General features: G+C 41.5%; 1 protein-coding gene across 6 annotated transcripts in view; it reads left to right on the forward strand.

Moving 5' to 3' along the window:
* Positions 1–24,011, forward strand: part of LOC118078330 (monoacylglycerol/Diacylglycerol O-acyltransferase-like) — a 107,968-nt gene that overhangs the window by 27,872 nt on the left and 56,085 nt on the right. For 2 of the 6 annotated variants that reach the window (XM_060277812.1, XM_060277813.1), the window contains 6 exons: positions 3,210–3,579; positions 4,775–4,939; positions 7,017–7,207; positions 10,196–10,256; positions 10,525–10,664; positions 13,593–13,783. In XM_060277812.1, coding sequence (XP_060133795.1) covers positions 3,306–3,579; positions 4,775–4,939; positions 7,017–7,207; positions 10,196–10,256; positions 10,525–10,664; positions 13,593–13,697 — 936 coding nt within the window. In that variant the 5' untranslated portion in view covers positions 3,210–3,305 and the 3' untranslated portion in view covers positions 13,698–13,783. Of the gene's footprint in view, positions 1–1,244; positions 3,580–4,774; positions 4,940–7,016; positions 7,208–10,195; positions 10,257–10,524; positions 10,665–13,592; positions 13,784–24,011 lie in introns of those variants that run through there. The other 4 variants (XM_060277814.1, XM_060277815.1, XM_060277816.1 and 1 more) reach the window with 4 other exon arrangements.

Genomic DNA, 24,011 nt, shown 5'->3' on the forward strand with positions numbered 1-24,011 from the left:
GAAGAACTCATCTCACATAATTATATTTCTGCCCTCTTCTTGTTCTCATATTTTTCACATTCTGACCTTAAACTCTCAAAGTCCTCAGTCACTGGCTAATTGATTCTCAATCATGTTAAACAACCATATATCCTTTCATATGTTGGGTACAGTTTAATGTGTGTGTGGGGGGGTGGGGGCACGGGTGGCACTGTGGTCTAAACCACAGAGCCTTGGGCTTGCCGATCAGAAAGTCAGCGGTTCAGTCCCAGCTCCTGCCCACCTAGCAGTTCGGAAGCACTTCAAAGTGTAAGTAGATAAATAGGTACCATTCCAGTGGGAAGGTAAACGGCGTTTCTGTGCACTGCTCTGGTTCACCGGCTTCCTCGGCCTATAGAGCGAGATGAGTACCACAACCCCAGAGTCGTCCACGACTGGACCTAATGGACAGGGGTACCTTTACACACACACACACACACACACACACACACCTTGTCGGTTTGCCAGCACAGCTTTCCCTGGCTCGCTCTTATCTTCCATAGTTCTAGTTACAGGTTGGTAGTCGTGTTGTTCTGCCGTAGTAAAAAAATACCGTGTTTCTCATATTATAAGACACGTCTTATATTTATTTTTTCCTCAAAAAAACACACTATGGCTTATTTTCAAGGGATGTCTTATTTTTTTCCTCCTCCTCCTGCCGTGGCCGGCATTGCTGCTGCTCCTATCACTATGTCTTATTTTCGGGGTATGGCTTATATTCCTTGAATGCTTAAAAATCCTGCTATGGCTTATTTTATGGGGATGCCTTAAAATATGAGAAACAGGGTAAAAAAATAAAAAATATTTCCAGTAGGACCTTAGAGACCAACTAAGTTTGTTATTGGTATGAGCCTTCGTGTGCATGCACACTTCTTCAGATACACTGAAACAGAAGTCACCAGAAGTCAGAAACAGACTAGAAAGAGAAGTTTCTGAATTGCAGCTTATTAGCAAATTTAAAACCATGGAGAGAACTGGTCTGAATAAAGACATTGGATTCTTATCTCATTATACATAATAAGGCTATTTTTAGCCATCTCACCCCTTGCGTTTTCCTGTAAGACCAATTGCAGTCATTAACAGTCGTCAACAGGTTTACCACACCTATCAGCCAATCACCCATTCCCACCACCCTTATGAGTAATACCCCTCCCCACCCTCCCACTATGAACACGTAAACTCATACCAATAACAAACTTAGTTGGTCTCTAAGGAGGAATCCGCTTTTTCCATCCTGCGTCACACCTATCAAGTGCCATCTTGTTCCGCTCATTTATCTTTGTCAAGTCTGATTAAAACTGCACAGCTGAATAATCAATTGCAAATAGAAGTCCATCTGTACTCCGTTTAAATTTTTGTGAGATCTTTCTTAATGAGGCTTGGCATTTAAAAGCAAATGTAGATATAAAAGAAAGAACGTACTGATCACCTCCGTAAATCCAAGCACCATGATGAGAATTTCTTTGAAGTCCAAACTTAGATAACAGCAACTGTGCAATTCCACAGATTGCTTCCCTTATCTCCATCAGTCCAGAATAATTTTTAAGAAACAGGTGTCCCTGCTTGAGAGAATGACTCTGGAGAGTGCGCAGTTTCCATGCCAAGGCTTGGTATCGTGTTGTGATAACAGACTCCGTGGGTGAGAAAGCCCTCTCTTACCCTGGAGAGGTCTGCAGGACTAATTACTCCCATATTAGTCCTGAATTTCTGGCACTACTGGGGGTCCAATCTCATGGGAGGCAGCCATTTCCCTTGGCAGGAAACAAGAAGTCTGAAAGGATCTGATAAAATCTGAGGCACCTAAATCTCAGGTGAAGCAGTAAGGTTTACAGTTGTACCATGTCCGTTCGACTTCCAAAACATTTGAAAACCAAAACTCCTGCAGCCAATTGGAAGCCGCGGAAGCCCCATTGGACGTTCGGCTTCCCAGAACGTCTGAGAACTAAGCTGTTTGAAAACCAAGGTGCGACTGAACTGAGACAAACCACAGCAGTGAAATTTAGTTTTTTGTGGCTCTCAGGGGTGAGGAACTGGAGCACTTATGGCTTTCTTCAGGTATTGATTTATCCCTATCACACAGCTATTATAGGCAAACCCCCCCATCAACCTTGTCTATTTTCTCATACTATTAAGTTGAAAGATGTAGTGAAGATAGAGTAGAATCAAAAATATACAATTCGACTATGTAAAGCTAATGGGTTTTCAGATGACTTCATAATTTGTAGACAAAAATGTGATGGCTGAGTATTGTGGCATGATCTCCAATAACCCAACCGGAAATAAGTTTTAGAGGCAGTGATAACAGGGTTTGGCCATCGGCACCTGTCCTTATATGGCAGCAGAGCTGCTATTCCACCTCACATCCCCCAAAAGAGGCACTTTGTAGTGAATCCCAAAATGTTGCCACCCATCAGCTCACTGTTTTCCCCACCCTCCCTTTTGTTCGGTGTTGTGTGTGCACCACAGAATTTAAGTCGAGCAGATAGGCCCAGTATAGCAAACAACTGTGCAGCAAAGATAGTTCTTACTTTGGGGGCAGAAAGACACAGGAAAAAACCAAGACTCTACAAGAAGTCACCACTCTCTGAGCCCAGAGAGCGTTTTGACTTTGCTGAAGCAAAGTCGACAGAGTAAGAGCAAAGTCCAGTTGTTAACGAAGACCAGCAACTGCCAGAGTTCTTTCAGTCAAAAGTCTTGCAATGTGTCCAAATTCCTTCAGACAAGATCTTCACAAAGTCCTCCACTTTTTAACTGGATCATTCCAACAGTCTCCATGTTTCCAGTGCTCCCCAACAGTGAATGCTGTAACTTGAGCTTTTATCTATCCTGAGCTATGTGTCAATTTGCCCAGTAACACAAATAAAACAGTCACAAGTTGCATGCAGCTGCATTTTTAGGGGGGCAGGGGACCATTTCTGCTGACTCAAAGAGAAGTAACCCTTTCTCACTTCAGCAGTGGAATGAAACCAGCAGTGGAATGAAACCAGCTTGCTTTACATCAAATAAATGATGGAGTCATACATTTGTAAGGTTGTACATCCGCATGATGGAGGTTGGAAAAACAATACATCTACTTGGCAAGTTACAGTGGGGAAAACTAGGAAAACATTAAATCGCATGAGATTTCATGTAATCATGAATGCTTCTGGGATGACAGTTCAAACTAATGTACTGCATTTTCTGTTTTCCAGGTAAACAGTTGAAAAAAATTCCATCACAACTGAGGAAATTTTCACTTCATATATTTCCTTCATTGGCATACACAAGGTGCTTCAGATCAGGAAACCATGAGCTGGTTTTCTCAAATTCTGGAAAACTGGATCAGTTCTCCTTATTTGGAAGAATATCTAACCTCAGTGGTTCATCCTTTGTGGTTACTTAAGCTTCTGATTTTACTTTATTCACCAGTGATAGCAATTCTTTTGTTTCTCTGGGCTTTCTCATTTGTTTTGCATATTTACAAGAAGATGAATAACCAGCAAGAAAGTGATAGCAATTTTTGGGAGAAACCAAGGAAACGTATGGCTCTAGTTTCTGATATTGTTGGAAAGATATGGTTTGGTGAGTAAAGGTTTCTTTTTTTCCAATCATTCAGTCCTGTCAGCTACTATACTTTCTTAGGACCGAGCATCAGAATTTCAGACTTGAAGCACTGGAACAATAGTTGCTACAGTGCATCAGGAATGGACCTCTAAACCCACTTCAGAGTCACAACAGCTACAAGTCGGGGTTGGCTCCATAAGGATCAAAATGAAGGCATGGAAATGTATGTAGGTACAAAGCAAACAAAAATAACAAAACATTTTATGAGGTATGATATTAAGATATATTACAGAAGAAAGGGTCAACTGGTGGCTGCATAAACACCATACATTTAATCACGTTTAAAGTATGTCTCATCTCCAGAAGAAACTTGGAGAATGTTGTTTACACCTCACAGAGCTATAATTAGCAAAGCTCTTTAAAAACAGTTTCATGGATTGTGGCAAGAGAAGGGGGTTGGGTTTAAATGTGTAGTGAGTACAGAGCGAATGTAATGAGTATGTCATCGTGCAGTGAGACCTTGAGTGTGCAATTTTCCTGAGCATGGTAAACCACTAAGTAACTCTGAAACATAAACAAACCATGGAATTTGTCAGCACAGGATGTGGTGGTGGCTGCTAATTTGGATGGACACTGCGGGAAACAGGATGATGGGATACAGAGAGTATTGGCTTGATCAACAGGATCCATCCTATGTTCTCATTGCTTCCCAGAGTGTGATGTTGCTTTAGATGTTAAAGCATAAATCAGAAATTCATTACTGAAACCAAGTTTGGGTGATAAGGATGAAACCCTTTGGCTGCTTATGACATGGTCAAGGTTCCATCTGTCTGGGAAACTGTTTTCTCACTTTGTATAAAGTGACTCAGAGAATGGTCTGATTATATGAGTATTATAACTCATATAAATGCTTAAAGGAGATTAAAACAGTGTCACAATTTTAGCTTACTCAAAGACTAGGCAAAAATGTTTCCACCTGCACTTAAAAGTAAGCCATTTATACCATTTATTCTAGGATCATAACAGAGAAAGTTTTGATCCATGTGGATGACAACCTAGCATCCAGAACGCTGCAACATATAGGAGAGCCTTTTAGCTGATCTTAAATTTCAGTGTTCTGAACCACACTGTTTTCTTCCAATAAATGATTGCAATATTTCATTTATTTTTCAACAAAGTAATATTTATTTGTTGCATTTTGTATTATTTCCAGGTTATGAAGTTATTGGCATGGAACATATCCCTAAAGGACCAGGGGTTATTGTTTATTATCACGCAGTCACTGCTATTGACTATTCCCTTTTAGTGGCTAAACTTTTTAAGGAGACACAGAGAAAGTGCTATTCAGTAATCGATCATGCCATATATCAGGTACCAGGTAAATTATTAAATTTAAATCATGCTTTTTTACAAAAAAATGTGAAATATGACATAAAACAATGCTATAAAATATAAAACCATGTTATCAGGCAAACAGGTGAAAAAGAACAGGCAAATAAAATATCAGCAAGAGGTGAAATAGTAAGTTGGTAGAGAGGACGGTTCTTTTTCACCAAATCTTTACAGAATGAATACAACATGAACCATTGTTTCCAAACAAAATAAGAAAAATTCCTTCCAGCAGTACCTTAGAGACCAACTAAGTTTGCCATTGGTATGAGCTTTCGTTTTTGACTATGTCAAACCAACACAGCTACCTACCTGTAACTACCATTATTTCCAAATCATTCCTTAATTATTAAATTTGTATAGCTTGCTTCATCCAAAGTTCCCAGGGTGGATCACAGCAGAAAACACACCTTAAGCAATACTGAGGATTCAGTATTGTAGAGAAAATGTATTTTTTATTAAATATAACTGCCTAAAGGATCTGTAAATCAAATTAAACTAGCCAAATAAAAATATAGTTGGAAAGGAAGTTCCCTAAGACAGGAAGAATCATGTTCCCCCATTTTCCTGGCTATCTCTTGACATGTTTCCTTCCTGGACTAACAGCCACTGGAGGAGAACAGCACCAGCTAGTTCACCTCCTGCCAAGAACAATCATGAGCTCAAAAAGAGCTGTTTGCAGATCAAGCAAGAAATGATTGCAGGCTTCATTTTATAGCGACAAAAATGAGGAAGATCATGATGGATGTGACCATGGGGAATGTAAGCCAAAATAAAACTCTTAACCAAGTGTTGATCTTTCATTGTACCCTACCTATGCTTTTGGGGCAAGCCCCTCAAAGCATGCCTCACTTCATTTCCCAGTGATAAGTTGCCCTGACAGATTCCCATCTGAGTTACAACAATGGATGAGCCCAGAATGAGATGGAGTGTCCACACAAAACAGGAAGTTGGGAACTGCAGGCTTGCTTTTGGCCATTTACAGCCTCAACGTCTTCTTCCAATAATGTTTCAGGCATCTTATTTGAATCAGGCTATGTTTCCAATAAAGCATGTCAACCTGGGTCTTTTGGCCCATGATCACAGATTACAGGAATACCTTATCTGACCTCAAAACAGCTATGAGAGTCCTTTTTTTTTACTCTAGTAATCGCAAGACATTTCCTGTGCTTCCATGCAGAAATATCGTGTTTAGTTGTACAACTGTCTACAGTCTTCCTCAGGGATCTAAAAAATGGGGCTATCTACATATTGTGACATCTGATTGATGTGCTATAACTGCATATAATTGCTGCTGACTTTAATGCCAGAAGAGTCCAAGGTGTAAGAAATAGGGTCTCTAACTTGATGATTTCTTCAGTTACAAAGATACCAGAAAACATGGCCCCACCCGAAGACATGGCCAATCAAGCACTCCCACACACGGCTTTTATGCCCCCATGTGACACTGCAATTGAACACATGTGGCACCCTTGCTGTAGTGTTCATGGCCCCCCGCTGCCACTCCCCCCACATCATCTTCCTCTGTATGCACACAGCAGCCACACCAGGAAACTATGGCATCACAGAAAGGTCATTTAAAGAAGGAAGGAAGGACAGAGCCCAAAGAGGCCCAGTAGCACAGAGTGCTCTGTTTGGGGGGCATTGCATTGGGTGAATAAACGCAGCATATAATCTCCACCCACTTATGTGTGCATGAAAAGATGAACGTGTGTTGGTGTAGGTAGGATTCAACCAGCATGGGCTCATCAGTGCCATGTGTGTGTGTATCTGTCTTTCTGTGCATGCAGCAAGGCACTGTGGTCTGTATTTTTTATCATAATGCAAACTTGAATGTCATTCTGTTGTACTACAGACTTGACTTGTGGAACACATGTCTAAAAAGGTCGCCACCTCAGCACTTCCACGAAATCCTACTTGAAAAGGTTTGGCAGAGAACTATGCTTGTGATCCGTAATAGTACAATATCTTTGGAATAATGACACTTGTATAGCGTCAACAATATTTCCTAAATAAGGGTTATAAAAAATGATTTTTTATTATTATTTGGGGCTTATTTTTTTCAGGGCTGAATATATTTTTTGATACCGTCGGTTTGAAAGATTTCAGTAAAGCTGAATGTGTCGAAATTTTGAAGAACGGCCATTTTATCGGCATTTCACCTGGTGGAAGTAGAGAAGCAAACTTTAGTAATGACTACAGCTTAATGTGGGGTAAACGCACAGGTTTCGCTCAGATAGCTTTGGAGGCAAAAGTGGTGAGTGATCTTTGGGCAATTTGCATTGTCTTCACAATTATCCTAGATAAGTCATAATGTGCTGACATTCTTGATCTACCGGTAGCATCCTAAATGGTTGATGATGGTAAATGTTTGGGGGTCAAATGATATCTGGAGTTCCAAGTATTTCCCACCCGGTTTTTTTTAAGCTATTGATCTCAATTACTTTTAAAATGAAAAAATAGCTTTCCCCCCTCTTCAATTCTTGAAAATCTGCATGTGCAATTTGAAGTCAATTACATCTGGCTTGTCATAACATAATTTTATTATTACGGTCGAGGACCAGCTCTTAAAAGTAAAATGAAAATAAAATAAAAATAAAATGGATCCCTTTGGAAGAACAGTTTCCGGGAGCATAACGTACATAAGACGCTTTGAACAACATTTAAAAGATAATTGTTAATTATATAACTATGCTAAAAGTTTAACCCTTAAAATAGAAGCTGCAGAAAGCTGAGCCTAGCTCGCTCGGGGTACCATATTTTGAGAAAATTCAGGCGGACTCGGGAGAAAGTCTGTGTCTGCATATTTGTGCACAGAATCTGGCGACCGCCCTGGTGCTCTTCAGGTCGTTACCTAGCATGAGCATGTTGTATAATTGCTTTTCCAGGAGGCTTGCTAACCTCACCAGTAAGGGGCCCAGGATCTCCCTTCGAGCTTCTTCATAGAGAGGGCATCTGAAGAACAGGTGCTCTGGGCTTCCAATTTCCCCTAATGGGCATACGCAGAGTCTTTGGGCGTATGGGATTTTTTTTATAAAGCCCCTCCAGCACAGGCGTGGGCAATGCCTCGCTTCTGGCAAGTGTAAAAGCCCTTCTTGCAGTTTTTAACAGGAGAAAGGAGAGGTAGGGTGCCGGGGCGGCTATGTATCTCTCAATTTCTCCAGTTCTGTATTCAGGGCATCTTGAACAGTCCTGTTGTCTTTTGATATCAATGAGTCATTGTCTGACCATTGCTTTAGCTTGTCTTAGATTCAATCTTAGCAGGGCTTGGGGGGCAAGGCCCATACTCTGGAGAGAGTTCAGAACCGCTAGCTGCCAACCGGACTGGAACTGGTCGCATAGGATCAATGGCGCAATTCCTTGTGGTTTCAAATTTAGAGCCAGCCATTTATAGATTGATGATAGGCAGATTAAAGCCTCCACTCTCGTTGTTCCCGTTTCAAGTCTGACCCATGCGTTAGATACGCATCTGGGAATGTGGAGGAGGGCTCTGAGGAATTTGGATTGGCTGGCTTGTCATTGTAATGCCAGGTGTGGAGCATTATTCCTAACCAAAATAAAGGTGGGGTGGTTGCGGTGAAGTAATTTTCCAGTTATCAGCTTCCTTTTGCTTTTGCTTTTATTTTTTTAGCCCATCATCCCTATATTTACACAAAACATTTGTGAAGCATACAGGAACATTGCATTGTCCTCACGCTTTCCCTAGATAACGGTCATTCTATACCGAGTGATCCAACTTTTTAACCTAATGCCATCCAATTTTCTCAATATTTTGTACACTTGTTGAATTATCAAAACTAAGTTTAAATCTAAAATTTCAATTTTTTAACTCATCCCATTGGTGAGTTATGAGGGTTTGATTTTTTTTTAATAAAATGACCATTTTGCCTTACTACACAAAAACACTTTAAAAGAATTCTTGTTAGTACTTCATTTCATGAACATTACAGCAAAATATATATCAAACAAAATCATGGCACTGCTGGAACTGTTTAACTGGTGCTAAGATAACATCCCTTCTATCCAGTTTTTATTTTCAACAAATGAGGAGTACAGAAAAGAAAAAGAAGAAGAAGGAGAGTTTGGATTTGATATCCCGCTTTTTCACTACCCTAAGGAGTCTCAAAGTGGCTAACATTCTCCTTTCCATTCCTCACCCACAACAAACACTCTGTGAGGTGAGTGGGGCTGAGAGACCTCAAAGAAGTGTGACTAGCCCAAGGTCACCCAGTAGCTGCATGTGGAGGAGTGGAGACGCGAACCCAGTTCTCCAGATTACGAGTAGACTGCTCTTAACCACTACACCACACTGGCTCCAGTTCCTAGGAAGAAATGTTCCTAAAACGACTATTTGAAAGAGTGGAAGTGATCAAGGGAACACAAGGATTTCATTGCTTTGTTCCATCTACATCCAGCCCAACAGAAATGGTGAGCAAAGTGTACACCTTTAGCAATGAGAGTGAGAAGTTCTCCACTGAAGGAGGTATAAAATCTCTGGATATGGCTGAGATAATTGGGTAGTGACCTATGAATACAATAAAACATGGTGGCTGACGTATGTGCTGCCAATGGACTATGAAAGTGAAGAAGCAACTATGACCTGCTTACACCTGCCAGGCCCAGCATCATCATTTGTTTACCCATCTAGTTGGGATGTACTTAAGGTGGGGCGAGCACAAGTTCTAAGAAGGCTCCAACAAAGGACTGCAACTGGCTGCACTTATACTTTGACAAAAAATGAAACTTGTACAACAAATGCTCTTGAAAATCATTTGATGCAAAGTATAAATAATGGAACAATAAATGTTTTCAGACTCATTTCATGTGTGATGTTGGATCGCTTGATATGGAATGACCCACAAGACACCCTTGATCTTCTAGCATCCTAAAAAGCAAAGGATGGCAAATATCCTGTTTTGGGGTCAAATGATATCTGGAGTAGCACAGGTTTCCCACCCCTGCTTTAAAACAAAATGCTGAAATAAATGAAAATTTGAAAGAAAAATGGCTTCCCCCCTTTTCCTCTTCAATTCCTGAAAATCTGGGGGGGGGGGCAGTTTCTTCATGTGAGATATTTGAATAGATATGTCAGTATTTTTGAAGTATGTCTGGCTTATCATTATATTGCCAGATGCAAAGCATTCTTGTAATCCTTAACCAAAATAAAGGTGGGGTGGTTGGGGTGAAGTAATTCTCCAGTTTTCACCTTTCTTTTGATTTTGTATTTCTTCTTTTATTCTTTCAGCCCATCATCCCTATGTTTACACAAAACGTTCGTGAAGCATTCAGGAACATTGGAAGGACAAGTGAGCTAAATACCTTATATTCCTTGGTTGATTAAGAGATCTGATATTAGGCAATAAACATTTTAATAATACATAATGATTTTTTTAAAAAACAACAACAACCCCTATTTTGTACGTACTAGTAGTTTATTCAATGTACACTTATGTACACTTATCTGCAAAAGTGGCGCTTTTCTTAAAAAATATGCACTCAAATTATGTAACCTCATCTCTGGGATGGATTGATTGGAATTGCTAAAATTCAGACTCTTTTCACTTTCTTACATAGGGTTGACAAGATGGTTATATGAGAAAACACGACTTCTCTACCTTCCCATATATGGACCATTTCCAGTGAAAATGAGGACATATATTGGAGAACCCATCCCATATGATCCAAATATAACAGCTGCAGAGCTGGCTGAAAAAGTAAGTTAACTCTACACTTGGAAATATAATAGCAGAATGTTTTTTTCCCTGTTGGTTTCTCTCCTTCAGTTCTATAAATTGTATTATGCCTACTGGCTTCCTCATTCTATACAACCAGAGATAGGGTTCATCATATAGACTTTTGTGCATCATGTTCATCACTCAGCTTTCCCTCTCCGTAACTTGTTGAGACCATGAAAAATCTATGCATTTTATGTAGTGCTGCACAAAGAACTGTTCATGCAATAGGACTTCTTCTCCCCACCATGTGCTCCAGAGGGTTCCTCCAAGCCCTCTCCACCAGTGGGGGACCCAGTAAGCACTGTAGGATCTTGTTGTTGTTGTTTAGTCATTTAGTCGTGTCCGACTCTTCGTGACCCCATGGACCATAGCACGCCAGGCACTCCTGTCTTCCACTACCTCCCGCAGTTTGGTCAAACTCATGTTCGTAGCTTCGAGAACACTCTCCAACTATCTCGTCCTCTGTCATCCCCTTCTCCTAGTGCCCTCAATCTTTCCCAACATCAGGGTCTTTTCCAGGGAGTCTTCTCTTATCATGAGGAGGCCAAAGTATTAGAGCCTCAGCTTCACGATCTGTCCTTCCAGTGAGCACTCAGGGCTGATTTCCTTCAGAATGGATAGGTTTTATCTTCTTGCAGTCCACGGAACTCTCAAGAGTCTCCTCCAGCACCATAATTCAAAAGCATCAATTCTTCGGTGATCAGCCTTCTTTATGGTCCAGCTCTCACTTCCATACATCACTACTGGGAAAACCATAGCTTTAACTATACGGACCTTTGTAGGCAAGGTGATGTCTCTGCTTTTTAAGATGCTGTCTAGGTTTGTCATTGTTTTCTCCCAAGAAGCAGGCGTCTTTTCATTTCGTGACTGCTGTCACCATCTGCAGTGATCAAGGAGCCCAAGAAAGTAAAATCTCTCACTGCCTCCATTTCTTCCCCTTCTATTTGCCAGGAGGTGATGGGACCAGTGGCCATGATCTTGGTTTTTTTGATGTTGAGCTTCAGACCATATTTTGTGCTCTCCTCTTTCACCCTCATAAAAGGGTTCTTTAATTCCTCTTCGCTTTCTGCCATCAAGGTTGTGTCATCTGCATATCTGAGGTTGTTGATATTTCTTCCGGCAATCTTAATTCCGGTTTGGGATTCATCTAGTCCAGCCTTTCGCATGATGAATTCTGCATATAAGTTAAATAAGCAGGGAGACAATATACAACCTTGTCGTACTCCTTTCCCAATTTTGAACCAATCAGTTGTTCCATATCCAGTTCTAACTGTAGCTTCTTGTCCCACATAGAGATTTCTCAGGAGACAGCTGAGGTGATCCGACACTCCCATTTCTTTAATAACTTGCCATAGTTTGCTGTGGTTGACACAGTCAAAGGCTTTTGCATAGTCAATGAAGCAGAAGTAGACGTTTTTCTGGAACTCTCTAGCTTTCTCCATAATCCAGCGCATGTTTGCTATTTGGTCTCTTGTTCCTCTGCCCCTTCAAAATCCAGCTTGCACTTCTGGGAGTTCTCAGTCCACATACTGCCTAAGCCTGCCTTGTAGAATATTAAGCATAACCTTGCTAGTGTGTGAAATGAGCGCAATTGTGCAGAAGTTGGAGCATTCTTTGGCACTGCCCTTCTTTGGAATTGGGATGTAGACTGATCTTCTCCAATCCTCTGGCCATTGCTGAGTTTCCCAAACTTGCTGGCATATTGGGTGTAGCACCTTAACACCATCATCTTTTAAAATTTTAAATGGTTCAGCTGGAATATCATCACTTCCACTGGCCTTGTTATTAGCAGTGCTTTCTATGGCCCATTTGACTTCACTCTCCAAGATGTCTGGCTCAAGGTCAGCAACCACACTACCTGGGGTGTACGAGACCTCCATATCTTTCTGGTATAATTCCTCCTTGTATTCTTGCCACCTCTTTTTTTGATAACTTCTGCTTCTGTAAGGTCCTTACCACTTTTGTCCTTTATTATGGTAATCTTTGTACGAAATGTTCCTTTCATATCTCCAATTTTCTTGAACAGATCTCTGGTTTTCCCCATTCTATTGTTTTCCTCTATTTCTTTGCATTGCTCATTTAAGAAGGCCCTCTTGTCTCTCCTTGCTATTTTTTTGGAAATCTGCATTCAGTTTCCTGTATCCGTCCCTATCTCCCTTGCATTTTGCTTGCCTCCTCTTCCCCGCTATTTGTAAGGCCTCGTTGGACAGCCATTTTGCTTTCTTGCCTTTCCTTTTCCTTGGGATGGTTTTCATTGCTGCCTCCTGTATAATGTTACGAGCCTACATCCATAGTTCTTCAGGCACTCTGTCCACCACATCTAAATCATTAAACCTGTTCCGCACTTCCACTGTGTATTCATAAGGGATTTGATTTAGATTGTATCTTACTGGCCCTTCATGGATCAATGCCTTGTCGTTGTGAAGGGGCTTGAATAACACAGAGAAGCTATGAGCTATGCCATGCATGGACAGGTCGTAGGCTCCTAACCCACAGTAAAACTATTACTGAAGAACTTCTAATGTTTGTCTGACTTATTGCAACTCTGCAAGTGAATGGGACTCCATGCTACTCTGCTATTTTTACCCATGCCCTGCTGTGCTGTTTTCAGGCATGCAACTCTTTGTAAAAACAACAACCATAAAGACAGTGGGCTGGATTCACAGAGAGATGAACACTTTCCTACTGGAGTTTCCTGGCTCTGGCAACTCTTGTCCAACCCTCCATGCTGAAAAAGTCAGTCTTGAGGACTGTCATATTGTGTCTGTAACTTGAAAAAATGGGATTCTTTATTCTGCCTGGTTCTGATCCCTTTAGCTTTTTCCTCACAGATATGAATAACTGTGAATATCCATTTTGCAACATATTGATATAACACAATGTATTCCTTTGTACTTCTTTCAACAGACAAAGACTGCAATGGAAAATCTTCGGGATAAATACCAAAAGAGGCCAGGAAATATATTAAGAGCTCTCTCAGAACGATTTGATAAGCATTACAAAGCTAACTAGTTCATATAAAACTGCTGCAGTGTTTCTGACGAGATGTCTGTAATAGGAAGCATTAATAATTATGTTATTAAAGCCAAGTTGTTATACACAGAATTGTGCTGGATTGTTTATTAATTATCTGGAAGGGACCCTAGCTCAGTAACTCAGCACCTGCTGGGCATACAGAAGGTCCTAGGTTTTCGAAGACATACAAGTCTTGTCCTATCCTGCAATACTCCCAGAATGTCCCTTTTATAATGGGAATGCGAGTTCTTAACTGAAACACAAAATAATATTACAAGGGAAATAATAATGACTATAATTCACTTCTATTAATACAGTGACACCTCTTTTATGTTTATAAAAGGTCGCTCCAAGATTTGAGCCCTATAATGGCTCAACCTTTCTAAACATTTAGGAAAAAAGTAGAGGGGAAAAAAGGATCCAGAATTGGTGGAAAAAGTGACTGACCTAACGAAAACAGCCAACTAAGCAATGAATCTGGATCTGGGCAATGCAAGTGCCATTAAACGGCTAAAGTAAGCTGCCTCAGTTTTACAGTGTTTCCTTGAGGATTATTCAAATTGGGATCAAGGGACAGAATCTGAGCTATATGGGGGTCCCAGAGTAAGAAGAGGGGACAGACAAGGCTGCGTTCCTTGCAAAATGGCTGAACAGTTTGAAAGTGGAGCTCATCCCATATGTAGATGTTCTTGTGCATGCTCATAGAGTCTCCGGACCTAGACAACATAATTATGATACTATATGAAATAGAACATCAGTCAAATTTTACAGCAACGACTTTAGAACACTACTTTTCCAACTGAAAAGTATCACATAGAAAGCATTAATAACATCAGAGCAAGTGCAACTAAAATGCCTTTTCTCAAAGGATAAGCAAAGGACAATGTAGGAAACAATACAGTCAACATAGAACATTTTTAAGCCCTGTTGACTGTAACAAGAGAGATTTATCCCAAGGGGTCAACAAAGCAGCCGTGGCTGGCAGGTCCTTGTCAGGGGCCCAGGAACTCAGAGGCCTGTTCGTCTAGCACTCCTTAGCTGGCTTTCTCCCAATAGGATATCTGCGGAAGAAGGCATGTGGAGCATCTGCTCTCCAAGAGGAGTGATTTGGCTTGAAGCGGGTTGGCCTAAATGACCCTTGTGGTTCCCTCCAACTCTATTATTCTATGATGTTTACTACATTGGGAACAATTCCACATTTAAAAATGTGACATGCACACACACACAACCTCAGATGAACAGGAACACATGACACACTATTATTAAATAGCTTGGGGTTCCGGTTTCCGCCGGCAGGAATGGCGGACCTGTTTTCCATCCCTCTGACCTTCGTAAGGAATTTGGCGGTTGCTAGGGGAGTAAATGGCAACCCCCTACCCTCTCCGGGGGTTACGGAGAGGGGCCGCTGGCCCGCAATGCCCCCAGACCCACTCCGACTGTTTATGGAGTGGGGGGAGCTTGGGCTGAAAAGCACTTACGAGGGCCAGGACTCCCGGACGCTAATCTGCATGGCGGGGATTTCCATGGTTAAAGAAGATAATTAGGCTTAAAACTATGGACATACTTCAGAAGGAGGGGAAGAAGCGCTGTTTACTGCTGAGAAATTTATGCTGCTGAGGGAGAGGAGTCAAAGGCTGTATATCATCTGGAAGAAGGATTGATGGGGACGGAGCGATAAGGGAATTGAGTTTTTTTTTATTTTTCTTCATATGAGTTACTTCGTACCTTCCCAGACGCGATGTCCTGGCTTGTTTGGAGTGAAAGAGAAGCAAAAGACTGTGTGAGTTGAACTTTATAAACTGTTGTTACTGAGCATATTTTTTAAAGATGTGGAGTTGCCGATGAGAAAAGCCCCCCCCCCCTAGTCGGACGGAAGGAGTCCTGGACGCGTTCGGAGGATTTATGAGCTGTGACGCACTTTGAATTGGAGCAGCGACCTGAAGCTAAGTTCAGCTATAGGGCAAGGAGATCCATTAATTTACCAAGAGTTTATGGTTTGATGTTTGGGTCTTCTGCCTGGAAAAGCTGTAAATTCTATAAAGATCGCTAATCTTCATGGCTATGAGAGAAAACGAAAGTGATTTGAGCTTTTTAAGATGGAGCTGCTTCGACGCAACAGGGAGCTCCAGACTAAGAAGATTTATGGGGAGGCTGGACTGATTAACCCACACAGGAGAAAGAACATTTGTGAAACCTTGTTTGATATTTATCTCAGCAGCTGGGAAACAATCGGTTGAAAGTGGAAAACATCTATGTGACTGTAAGGGGAAGATCTGGATTATTATGAACTTGGAGGACGATTTGAACTTTAGAAAAAAGACGGCAGTGGACGGTTGCGAGGAATCCCCAATTTCTTGAAGCATGGGAACCCAAATAAAAAATTCTCTAGACGATTTGGCATAACATTCGGTTTGATTGATATATATATGTGTATAATTTGAAATAATGAATGTGATATAATTGGTTTTAATTGGAAAATTAATAAAAATATATTTTTTAAAAAAATATTATTAAATAGCTTGTAGAACCACATTTAGCAACAATAAGAAGCTATCACTATCTGTAGGACTTTATCAGTCTCTCACATCACTTCAGTTCATTGAAGTCTGCTGGCATTTGTTTAGGCACAGCTATCTTGAGCAGGAATTCAAGATTGGGCTGAGGGACGCAGGTGGCGCTGTGGGTTAAAACACTAAGCTTAGCGCTTGCCGATCAGAAGGTCAGTGGTTCGAATGCCCATGACAGGGTGAGCTCCCGTTGCTCAGTCACAGCTCCTGCCAACCTAGCAGTTCAAAAGCACGTCAAAGTGCAAGTACATAAATAGGTACCGCTACAGCGGGAAGGTAAACAGTGTTTCCGTGTGCTGCCCTGGTTTGCCAGAAGCGGCTTTGTCATGCTGGCCACATGACCTGGAATCTGTACGGCAGCTCCCTCAGCCAATAACGCGAGATGTGTGCCACAACCCCAGAGTCAGTCACAACTGGACCTAATGGTCAGGGGTCCCTTTACCTTTACCTGGACTTTAATTCTGTTCTTTTCCAGCCATTCTGTGATAGATTTGCTGGTATACTTGGGACCCTTGTCCTGTTAACAGCATGACCCAATTTTGGCCAAGCTTCAGCTGTCGGGCAAATTGCCTCACATTTGACTCTAGAATACTTTGGTATACAGAAGAGTTCATGGTTGACTCAATGACTACAAGGTTCCCAGCTCCTGTGCTTGCAAAACAAGCCCAAATCATCACCCCAACCTGCTTGTGCTGATATGCTGTTTGGGTTTTGCCAAAAATGGTGCTGTGCATCAGGGCCAGACATCTCCACTTTGGTCTCGTCTGTCCAAAGGACATTGTTCCAGAAGTCTTGTGGTCTGTTCAGCTGCAACTTTGCAAACCTAAGCTGTGCTGCCATGTTTTGAATAATAGGATTATCCAGAAGGTATTGAATAATCAGGATCAGGTGCACAACCTTGGGGTCATTTTGAACTCACAGCTGTCCATGGATAATGTAAATTCTTTGCACATGTTAATTCTGTGTTCATTCTGGTAGCTAGACCAGTGATAAGGAGCAGCTGCTGGCCCCATATAACACCCAGCCTGGAAGATATATTATCTCCCTGTACATTTCTGAACACAATTCAAAGTGTTGGTGTTGACCTTTAAAGCCCTAAATGGCCCTGCCACTGTATACCTGAGGAGTGTCTCCACCCTCAGCATTCACCCCGGACACTAAGGTCCTACTCTGAGGGCCTTCTGGCGGTTCCCTCACTGCAAGAAGTGATATTACAGGGAACCAGGCAGTAGGGTTGCCAGACTCAATAGAGGACAGGACTTCTCTGCCTTTAATTGCCCTGCTCTCTTTTGAGTCTGGAAACCTTAAAGAGAAACCAGCAGACCCTTTGCTTGGAAATTAAAGCAGGCTGCCTTCAAAGTCAGTAGTGGCACCCGCCTTGTTGAACACGCTCTCATCAGATGTCAAATAGATAAACAACTACACAACTTTCTGAAGACATCTGAATGCAACCCTGTATCAGGAAGTTTTTAATTGATGATGTGTTGCTGTGTTTTTATTATGTTCTAAGTTGCCCAAAGTTACCAGACTTACACTTACACACACACACACACACACACACACACACACACACACACACACACACAGCTTTATCTTTTAGCTCTTGAAAGACTCAAGTTTTCATCTTAGCTGATTTCTTTCTGCCATAGCCTCAATCATGAATACAAGATTAGGCTGATCAGGATTTAAGAATTTGTTAGGCATTTGTTCCTGAAGATGATGTGAACAAAGGCCCAAGCTTTCGATCTGAAAATCATTGAGTGTGTTGGGGAATGTTATTATAGAGATGGGAGGTAGATATTCTTTATGATGCCTGACAGTATTGGTGTCAGGGACTGGAAGGAAGAAGCAGAGGGATGGGAGGAATCTCCCCCCCCCCTTTCTGGAGCTGATGGGGGGGGGGGAGAAAGACAGCTTTGAATTGCAGCCAAACTATGAGGGAGATAACCAGGCAGAGAGGGGAGAGCAGCCAATCTATGCAGAATTAGGAAATTTAAGAGAGGGGGGAGAGCAAATAGTAGGAGATCCTCCATCCCCTAGGATGCAATGGTGGCTGAGGATACTAGAGCAGCATACGCAACAATGTTTGGCAATGGGAAGCATCTGTAGGAGTCGATACTGCTGGGGGAGGGGAAATGAGGAGGAGTCAGAGTGAATAACTCCATCATGGCGTAAAGACTGGAATTCTTTGTGTTACAGCAGTGACTTAAGAGCCTTCTTGATTTCTCCTGGCTCCTTGAAAACATCTGGAAGAGAGGAAGAGATTCCTCAGGCCTGACAATTAGAGTCATTTGCAAAGTGCCATGGGCGTAGATTGTGCCATGGAAATGATAATTTGGTGAAAATTTAGTCACAGTTTGCTTCTTAGTCTTTAAATAGTCTTTAATTTACAGTTGTGCCTTGCAAAACGAATTTAATTCGTTCTGTCAGTCAATTCGTTTTGCGAAAAATTCATCTTGCGAATCCCATATGAATGCATTGAGTTTCCTTTTTTTTTGCCCATAGGAATGCCTTAATTGAATTTCAAGGCATTCCTATGGGAAACCGCGATTCGCTAGACAAATTTTTCACAAAACGAATTCGTCTTGCGAGGCAACCTCCGATCGCAAAACCCATTCGTCTAGCAAAAAAATTGTCTAGCAGGGCATTTGTCTAGTGAGGTACCACTGTATTTAGATTTATATCCTGCTTTTTGACAAACTTTTTCCAAGTGACTACAGTAGTAGTTCATTTTACTAAAATAATGATGCTAAAATAATGGAATCTGCAGAAATATCTACAGAAAATATCCAAGTAAGCAGTCATGGGGAAATCCATCACACTTGTTGCAATTTTTATGAGGTATTCATTCAGACGTGGCTCCATTCTTGTCACCGATAGCATCATTGATTGAAGTTCTCACTGCCCACATAGTGAAGAGTTTCCACAATCAAGGGCGGAGATCACCTTAGTGGGGTGTACCACCCCATTTCAAAACCTTGCCAGCTTAGTTGGAGGTGTGGGTGTACCTAGGCATTAAGGAGGCACAGCAACTGCAGGACACATTTTCTTACATGCCACTGCATTGCACAATGATGGGTTACGGCAATGGCAGAGTGTGATGGGGCACTGCTGCTCACCTGACCTCTGACTGGTCACATTGCTGCTGCTTAACAGGAGGTAGAGGGGGGAAGGCAAGTTGGGAGTGAGGTCAGCATGGTATAAACAAACAAGCAGGATCACTGGAGTAGCTCCATTGATGTGTTTAAATCACACCCACCTTGCCACCATCTTCCCCACTCTCTCTATACCTCCAGATAAGTGGCAGTGATGTGATGTACTGGGTGAGTGGTGCTCCCCACAAAATCCTCAGCTGCTGGATTACAGAAAGTAACTCCCCTGCCCCAGTCAGATATCTGCTGCATCATGATGAGTACTTTGATCCTGACTTAAAGTAACCAAGTCAAATACCAGGAATGATTTATCCACCTTGTACAATTCTGAAGCAGTTATTTCTGAAGCAGTTATATTCTTTCTGTTCCCTTCACAACCATCTTACCCCCATAATGAGGTGTGTTGAGATAGACCATTTGGCAATTGGAGCTGTTGCATTAGGGTGGATGTGGCAATTTCAGGCTGTGCAATTAAAACTGATAAAATGGCATCCTGCCCTCTGCCAGCCCTTTGACACTTATGCCATGGGGATGCCACTGCCTACCAGTTTCCTCCTCCTCAGTTTCTGTTGCCATTGTAGTACTCAGCATGGACGAAGACGAGGGGCATAACTACAATCAGTGGTTCTGGGTTTTCTTCCTGTTCCCATTCCTGCCTTCTGCACTACCCATCCCAACAGGTGCCTTTTTATTTCCTCCACCCACATGCCAAAAGAACTTTACCTAGTTGGCCTTTGCAAGGGCTGGTGGGCTTCTATGGCACATTTGCCTTGGCTACTTTCATATCACTTTCATGTGATTTTTTTTAAAAAAGAAATAAACATCAATACCTTCTTCCAATGATGTTGTCTTCTTGTTTCTTTAAAGGTGCAAGGAAATTTTTATGTGAGGGGAAACAATACATCTGTCAGCAAGGGTTGTTTGGCTACATTACCCCATGGTGTCACATAATCTTGGTGAGATGCCTCCATCAGCAATCTAGGCACCCTATTCTATGCTGACTGGTGCTTCTTCAGGCCCGACAGCAGCTCCACAAAGAACATATGACAGTCATACAGACTCAAGTTTCCAACCAACGCATAGACCACAGTGCTCAGGTGGGAACCTGGCCTTGCAGTTTGTTCCTTTTATGATAAAGGTAATTCATCAAGGCAACAAAGGCTGATTCAGGTCTGAATTCTGGTCTGAACCTAGAATTTAATGATTCTAGAAAATCATTTTCATCCAGAAATGCCTACAGTTACTCCACAACCACACTTTTTCTGGTTGCTTTTACTTTTCTACTACTCCTTGTAATAAACATCTTTTTAATCATCCAATCTGGTATCAACTAAATACTCTATTTCAAATCTGCTGGATTTACACAAGACCTGCTAAGCTATGTATTTGTCTTGAAATAGTTAATAAAGCTCATCCATTCCTTATCTCCATTTTCTCTTATGCTGTTTATCAGACCAGCCAGTTCAATATATTCCAACATTTTACACTACCGTTTTTCGTTAGTGGGTACTATACTATACAAATGCCAACAGTGCCCTTCAGCTCTCTATATTGGACAAACAGGCCAAACCCTATGCCAAATGATAAATGGACATAAATCTGACATCAGGAACCACAAGACAGAGAAACCAGTAGGAGAAAACTTCAATCTCCCAGGACATTCTATACAAGATCTCAAAGCAGCTGTTTTATTACAGAAAATTTTCAGGAACAGACTGGAAAGAGAAGTTGCTGAATTGGAACTCATTACCAAGCTTAAAACCATGGAGCCACCTGGGATGAACAAAGACATAGGATTCTTATCTCATTATGCATGATCAAGCTTTCTTTAGCGCCTCAGCCCTTGCTTCCCCCCGGCAGGACCTATTGCAGTCATCAGCAGTCGTTAACAGCCATCAACAGGTTTACCACTCCTATCAGTCCATCACCCATCACCCATTCCCACCCACCCCCACCACCCTCTGTATATACATAAGGGTCTGGTTAATTCTGTTTCAGTGTATCTGAAGAAGTGTGCATGCACACGAAAGCTCATACAAAAACAAAAACTTAGTTGGTCTTTAAGGTGCTGCTGGAAGATTTTTTTTATTTTGCTTCGACTCAGACCATCACGGCTACCTACCTGTAATTAAGAACCAAAATTCTAGCAGTAGAAGGATGGAATATAAAATATTTGGTTGGCATGGGTACCTGATGTATGAGAAGAACAAAATTCACAAAGATTTTAAAAACCATCTAATAGGGAAAGCCCTAGTTGAAGTATGGGAAAGAACAAAAGAAAAAGTGATAGACAAAAAGGTGGATATCTCCCTGGTGGATATCTCCCCTAGAAGCAAATTCTACCTTAAAATGTAATAAAAAGGAAGTGTGGTTAACTTATAGAGAGATAATGGAAAGTAAAATTGGAAACACTAAATTAAAGGAATATGAAGAATTAAAAACAAAGGGGGATAAGTTGGTTAGAGTATTTTCAATTGAAGGCAACATATGAAAAAGACATAAAAACAAGGGGGTTTGGAAATAAAACCACAAGATTTGAAAAAGAAGTTCTTCATAACAATGAAAAAAGCACTCTCTAAAATGTACAGGCTTTTAAATAATGCAGAGCCAGAACAAGAAACAAAAGGTGTCATTTCCGATAGAGGAACAACGTTTACCTCCCAGTTTTGGAGGAAACTAATGCAGCTGCTGAAGGTGTAAGTCTGCCTCGCATCAGTGAGGCACCCACAGACCAATGGAAAGTCGGAAAGGACGAATGCAACCTTGCAATAGTATCTGAGGTGTTATGTGAACTATCAACAGGATGATTGGGTCGACAAGCTGGCTCTAGCAGAGTTCGCATATAACAGCGCTGTACACTCATCTACACAACAGGCTCCCTTTGCCTGCCTGGGAAGACACCCCCGCGCTTCTCCAGGACAGGAAGACAACATGTCAGTCCCAGCTACGGAATATCTGGCAGAGGAATTGGCAAGAGGGTCTACTTGACCTCCAATAGCATGGGTGTAGACAGGGGGGACAGGAGGGGGGCAGCTGCCCCCCCTAGAAGCAAAAAAATATTGTATTTTACAGACCATAACCAGCACTTTGCCCCTCCAAAAACTGAAGTGGAAAGGGCTTTGCTTTAGCAAGAGCAGCTAAGTCTCCGCTTGCTGGGGGGGGGGGGAACAGCTGTAACAAAAACACATCAAATAAATAAAGCAAAGTGGCTACCAGTAGTTAAGCAGTTAAGACAATGGAGCAGATATCACCAGGCAAGTTTCGATAGCTGACCACTTCACCCTATTGTTCTTCAGTGGAAGTTGTTAATGAGCATTCAGGAATCGCATTAAGAGTTCTATTGACGATTTAATGAGGGTGCAGAGGATTCAATTTGACTAAGGTGGCTCTGCAAGGCTAAAAGGAAGTGAATAAGAAAGGGGGGGCTGTAGCTTTGACAGACACAGTGATGTTTATAAAAAGCAGTGGTGTTCCAGTCTGCCCCTCCTCCTGCATCTGTATACTGTAAATCAGGGGTGGCCACCTCCCAAGAGACTCTGATCTACTCACAGAGTTTAAAACAGGGAGTGATCTATCCCCTTTTGGGGGGTTCAGGTCAAAGCTGTTGAGTTTTTTTAAGGAAGGGAAGCCCTGTTTTGGGGGGTTTAGGTCAAACTTGTTGAGCTTCTTTTAGGAGGGAGGGAGGCCCATTTTTGTTTAGGGTTCAGGTCATAGTTCAGCTTATTTTAGGGAGGAGGCCAAGCAGGGTAGCCGCCGCCGTTGCCAGCCCCAGAAGCACAAGGTGGCCGCTGCCGCCGCCACGATGTCATCAGGCCAGCTGGCCCTGTAGCCCCACCCACATTCCCATTTTGTGGCCCCGCCCCTGAATGACCATGGCTTGCCCCCTCTAGTTTTGATCCTGGCTACGCCCCTGTCCAATAGAGAGGTCGGGGACTAATTGCTGCTTGCAATAAATCCACCAGTTCATTAAGTCTTTTTTTTTAATAATAAAAATAATCTTTACTGAATTTTTAAAAAAACATATACAAAAAAATAGGACAAAAAAGGAAAAAAAGAAAAACAGACAGATATGAAGACAAGAAAAACACAACATAATAAACATAATACACACAACTCGACAATAAAAGAAACCTTAAATAACAAAACTTCAAGACAACCTTGCATCAACTCTGGAATTAACTTAAAATTAAATCCAAATCATATACATATAAAAAATAAACACAACATAACTGAATTTGAAATCATATATATAAAGATAAACTAATAATAAAAGAAAAACAAGCAATATATACAAAGATACATTAAACCTTTTATCCCCACCACACCACCCCCTCCACCATTTGTGACTTCCAGCCTCTCTTATATCCTGATTTAAATTTCTTTGGTACACTACATTCATTAACCTATTTTAACTCTCTTTTTATTTTCTAAGTTATATTTTTGTGCCCTTCATATCTCTGCTATAAGATTTGCTTTCTCCACTTGTTTCTTTATATATAATTTGAATAATTTCCAATCTTCCCCTGCTTTTTCCTCACTTAATCCTTTTGATATATCTACCTTAATTGCTAAATTTTGATAATTTGTTAATT

The sequence above is a fragment of the Zootoca vivipara genome, chromosome 8, assembly GCF_963506605.1.
Source record: "Zootoca vivipara chromosome 8, rZooViv1.1, whole genome shotgun sequence".
In the NCBI taxonomy this organism is placed as follows: Eukaryota; Metazoa; Chordata; class Lepidosauria; order Squamata; family Lacertidae; genus Zootoca; species Zootoca vivipara.